At 48.0% G+C, this 5,359-nt stretch overlaps 1 protein-coding gene across 1 annotated transcript; it reads left to right on the top strand.

The window, feature by feature from the left end:
• Window positions 1-5,359, top strand: LOC149365696 (uncharacterized). The gene is made up of 3 exons (XM_089542281.1): window positions 1-1,431; window positions 4,054-4,531; window positions 5,328-5,359. Exons 1-3 carry the CDS (start codon window positions 1-3, stop codon window positions 5,357-5,359), a joined length of 1,941 nt encoding a protein of 646 aa, XP_089398407.1.

Here is a 5,359-nt window from a genome sequence, read left to right on the forward strand (position 1 = left end):
ATGCCAGAGGAAGAGGAGGACGACGACAAGAAGGCGAAGGGAGGCAAGAAGGACGACAAGAAGGCAGACAAGGGCGGTGGAAAAGACAAAGGCGGCGGCAAGGACAAGGGCGGCGGGAAAGACAAGGGAGGCAAGGACAAAGGAGGGAAGGACAAAGGCGGCAAGGACAAAGATGACGGTAAAAGCGGGAGCGGCAAAGGGAGCAAGGCCGGTAGCGCCGAAGGCAGCAGCGCTGGTAAGGATAAAGGAGACAAACTCGAGGCGATTAAGAGTCCTCCTAAGGAGGAAGCACCAAAGGAAAAGAAGCCAGAAGGCGAGGCCAAGCCGGATAAAGGCGCTGAGCAAAAGGCGGATAAAGGTGGCGAGAAGAAGCCAGAGGAAGCTAAGAAAGAAGGCGGTGGTGGACCAAAACCAGGAGAGCACGGGCATGACGCCAAGAAGAGCGCGAGCGCGACTGGTGCGCATTCTAAGGAGAAAGTGACGAAGCACGATGCGTCCGAGAAGACTGAAAAGTCCAGCGATAAATCTTCGGTCAAGAGCGCCACGTCGGTAGAGAAAACGTCCAAAACCGAATCGACCGAGAAGTCCAGCGCCTCTGCCACGAGTGAGGCAGAGAACGTCTTACACAAAGCTAGCAAGAAGTCGTCGATAAAGACCCTCAAGGGAGGCGCTGAGTCGACGTCGAGGACCGTGGTTCGGACTGTGACGGCTCGCGGTCCTGTCTACGCCGAACACTACTACGACGAAGACACTGATGACGACGGGAGCCGAAACTACATCGAGATCCAAATGTTCGGTCGCCGGCACTCAGCCGACCAGATCAATCAGGCGTCGCGTGGGTGGGCGCCTGGAACCAGTGCTGGCACCTGGAACCAAAGCCAGTACTGGAACCAGAACCAGGGCTGGAACCAGGACTACTACGACTTTGCTTCGCAGCAACCGCCGGCGTTCGAGACTCCCGTTACGAGGACAACTGCTGTCATCACGGGGTACGGCTCTGACATGGCAGGTAGCTGCAGAGATCAGTACGGGACCTACGGCGGCGACATGACCGTTTCTGTGTGGCAACCGCCGCCTCGACAGCAACAGCAGGTGGACTTCTCTCGCGACCAAATTGTTGTGCAAACGTCGCCTCATCTCGCCTCGTCCAGGGAGCTGAAAGCTACTCATCTGGAAGCGGGAAGGAGCGCTGTCATCGCGCAGAAGCTCAAGGAGATGCACCAGGGCATGGTGCAGCCTCTGCCAGAGGACGTGGTGACCTCGACGGAGCGTGTCATCTATGAAGTCACACGCGGCCGATCGAGCAACCCGACCATGGAGTCAATGGGCGGACCTGCCAGCCGGGTGTCCAGTGGCGGCCTGGTCCGCAGCAGCCAAGCAGTGGGCCAGTTCTACAACCCCCCATCTCCGGTCGGCCAGGCTGTTGTTCGAGTAAGGTACATATGTTTCTGTACTTCAGTACCTTCACAGAACCGATCACGGGGCAAAAACTGTGCTTTAACTAAAATAGCGAGAATTGGGCCTAGTAGGTTGTTCATGGTGGTTCAACGCGCTTAACTTTTCACAGAGCACGAACTTGCAACTGGGTTTAAGAGAGGAAACGGGTATTCTTTATGCACAGACGTGAGTGTCGCCAGTGGCACATGAAGAAACGAGAGAACATATTGATATAAACAATGGTAAGCAGATCGACACTACAAAACACACACGTCGCGATAGCCTGAGCAAGTCAACTTCTTTCTCGGACAACGATAACGACACAGTGCTGATACACCTTTCGGCACGGGCGGATTTGATTTCAAAAGATTCTTCGATCTCTCTTTCTATTTCGCTATTGGAATGCGAAATGATTGTGGTTCCTGTTCCTGTTATGTCGTCATCTTGTTCTGTGAAAAGTTAAGCGCGTTGAACCACTTTGCTTAAACGTGTGGGATTTTTAATAATTTCATGAAGAAACGCATTATGGTGTTCGCTGCGTAAACTGGGTGCAGTCAAAGGGTTATGAAATGATATTTTCTGCGGTTAGGAAAAGCCCATGAACGATCTGTTTCAATCACTCGTCAACACAAATTGATGTAATCAACAATTAATCATGTCATTTTTCTCTCCCTCCTCAACTCATACACGCTTACGAACCAAAAAAAGAAAGTAAACAGATTGGGATTGCACCCCACCCCTTCTCATCCCAATCACTCCAATTCGGCACACAAAAAGAGAATGCTTGCCCAGATTGTCCACGTTTAAGGGCGGCCAAAAACACACGGTGAGGTGTTGCACTAATTGGTTGAGAGCTGCAATTTAAAAAAAAATTGTTTGCAAATTATGAGGTGCACGCAGAGCTTTCACAAAGACCACCTGTACTGTTTTGTTACAATAGAGTATGGCTATAAAAATCATTTCAGGCTGCCTCTAAGTAGTATCGTAGAATTTTTAAATTTTTGCTTCGTATCGAGCTCCCTAGTACACAGAGGGGCTCTGTACGGCCAATGGCATGTATATAGATCTCGGGGCATGGAAAAAAAAGACTGTTATTCTACTGTGTTGCCTCAGCTGAAAAGGACGCAGGTGTACCCAGTGTTGCAGTATTGCAAGAAACATGATATTTGTCTTTAACATGCCAAATTATTTCTACTTCTTTACTCGGCTAAAAGAAAAAAAGTTTTACGAAGCACGTTGTTGGACGTGACAACTCCCTAGGAGAGGTCACAAAGTTATGGAAATGAGGAGTTGAAGTCGCAGGCTGTATGCACTTCAAGGGTTCATTATCATGTTGGGTTGAAGTGTTCACTAATGCATGTTACAGTGGACATAAGCGTATAAACGCTGCATTACTATTAATACCATTTTGCATTGCGCTTGCTAACAGCTGTAGGAAAAAAAAGAGCCTTCTTTCGTCGTTTAACTCCAATACGCTTGCAGCTTTCAAGGGAACGTGTTTTGTTATTTGATTCTCTATGCTGAAAATCCCCAATGGCGCAAAAGAAACGTACAAAGGTAAAAAGAAAGTCTCTTGTATTATGTGTTTCAATTCGAGTGCCTTTTCCTTGCATTTGCCTACTCCAGGAGCTTTGCTGGAGATTCAATAACCTCCGGGCCTACTTAATTTTTTGACCATTATCTCGTCGGGATGTTAAGGATAAATTGATAAGGATAAATTGATGGACTACGAATTTATAATGACAAACAGCTGACTTTCGCAGGAAACAGAGCTGTGATAAGGTAGAAAAGAGCTACGAAGTGCGGTGACGTCGCGCCATTTTTTTTTGGAAAATTAGAAAATTACGAGGTATTGCATGCTTGAATATTCCCTTCAGTTCAGAGCATTTTTGAACTCTCAAGCAAGACGAAAACAAAAATTAGGGAGACACTCAACCTCCGCCTTAGGGGCGTGACGTGACAGCGTTCCTTTCTTTATTAGTACCTCATATTCACACGCACTAATTAGCACATATCAGTAGGCATAATAGACCACGCAATACACGTGCCTTAGTAGCCTAGGGATAATGTGTCTTACTCACAACCCAAGAGTAATGGCTTCGATTCCTGACTAATAACCCCAATTTTCTTTTCAGAGTAATTAGTTTGCATTCATATATGTCAGGATACCATGACAGTCATGCTGCGACCTCACAGTCGCAAGTTAACTCGAGTTTTAATCGTTTTCATCCTGCCGCTCAATGCGTTACGTCACAACCCTTTCGACCAATCCTGAATGAGTGTGGCAACCCGCACGAGTTTTCTTTCGAACGTCCGCTCTCACGCTGTTGCGTTAAAACTGAACGTGGAAAATCAAATCAAGCAAACCAGCTACTCATAGCGTTATCGCCAACGTCACGAGGTTGAATAGGAATACCTGGAAATTGTGTTTCAATTTTAATCCATGTTCTCAGCAACGAAAGCATCTTTTGCAGCCTAACAAACGTCTCGAGAATCCTGCCTGGTTTTGTCAACAAATACCAAGTGAAGTGGTCCTCAGTATTTTGTAAAAGAGGATGTGTCGGCCTCTCATTGTGAGCCAGCAGATTCAGTGGACCTTTTGCATCGCCCCCGCAGCACGAGATGCGTCAGTCGAGCGCCACACGCCTCCAGACCTTGGGCTCGGCCGGACAGCTTCGGACGACGAGCAACCAAGGGATGATCTGCAGCATGTCGCCTCCCAAGCAAGGGAGCGCTCACAGTTTCCGCACCGTCATCAACCAGGCCGGGCCTCCTGGACCGATGGCCAGTCCTCCGCCGCTGCCCCCCGTGCAGCCGCAGCAGATGGACATCATCAACCAGCAGGCCAACATCATCAACCAGCAGTCGAACATCATCAACCAGCAGTCGAGCATCATCGACCAGCAGCTGAACATGATGAACGCTCTCAAGAGCCGGTCGGCCCGCTGTCAGCAGCAGCAACAGGAGGATCTCCAGCAGGGATACCAGGTCATGCAGCAGGAGTTCGCCGTGCCCGCCCTACCGAACGCCCCGATGGATGGCGCGTACAATAACGAGATGTTCCTTAGTGCGGAGGTCGTCGAGACGAACCGCAGTGAGTCGCCGCTTGGCTTCAATCAATCAATCAATCAATCAATCAATCAATCAATCAATCAATCAATCAATCAATCAATCAATCAATCAATCAATCAATCAATCAATGAACGGTGCCGTTCCGTGCACTGAGTCATCAGGAGAACGTAAACGTGATTAAGTTCCAAACACAACACAGTTGGGTAGTAAAGAAAGCTTGCTTGCGGCACACGGGGTTGAGTTCTTCGGAAGTCTATGTACCGAGTAATGTTCAAGACACGACAGGCGCTGGAAAGGGTGACAAGCAAGCTATACCGACGCTGAAAAAGGGACCTGTCGGATGGAAGTTTAATTCTGCAAACGTGCAGGATCACGCTCTGCAACATTCTTTTACGCGAAGCTTCCCGGCTTAGCGCTTTAATTAGCTTTACCTGATTGATGCGCTACGCCTCTAAGGTTAACTTTTCTAGTTCTCAATTTCTAGCTTAACTTTTCAGTTTCGAACTTTTTAGCTTAGTTTAATTTTAACTTGACTCAATTTTTAGTGCTCTTTGAGGGAGATAGAGGAGAGTGCGATTATTCTAGTTATCTGGCGTATAAAAACGGAGGATTTTTCAATAAAATCTCATTTGTTAGTGCAGTATTGCTCCCGTGTTTGTGAACCTACTCTGTGACTGCGTTTCCGCTACAGTGAACGAAAATATGCAGCAACTATCTAAAATTTTCACCTTAAGAGTATCCAAGTTTCGACGCCCTGTGGTGTTCTGCTAGCCACGCCCGGTTAATGCTTAATTCCCTTTGCTTTTTTCTTTTTGCAGTGCCCAGAAACCATTGGAACCGTCGCCAGTGA

Source organism: Amblyomma mixtum, chromosome 1 (assembly GCF_055824585.1).
Source record: "Amblyomma mixtum isolate Tamu chromosome 1, ASM5582458v1, whole genome shotgun sequence".
NCBI lineage: Eukaryota > Metazoa > Arthropoda > Arachnida > Ixodida > Ixodidae > Amblyomma > Amblyomma mixtum.

Coding starts and splice junctions, on each gene's coding strand:
- LOC149365696 (XM_089542281.1), top strand. CDS start 1: ATGCCAGAGGAAGAGGAGGACGACGACAAGAAGGCGAAGGGAGGCAAG. Junction 1,432..4,053: donor TCGGCCAGGCTGTTGTTCGA/GTAAGGTACATA, acceptor TCGCCCCCGCAG/CACGAGATGCGTCAGTCGAG. Junction 4,532..5,327: donor GGTCGTCGAGACGAACCGCA/GTGAGTCGCCGC, acceptor TTCTTTTTGCAG/TGCCCAGAAACCATTGGAAC.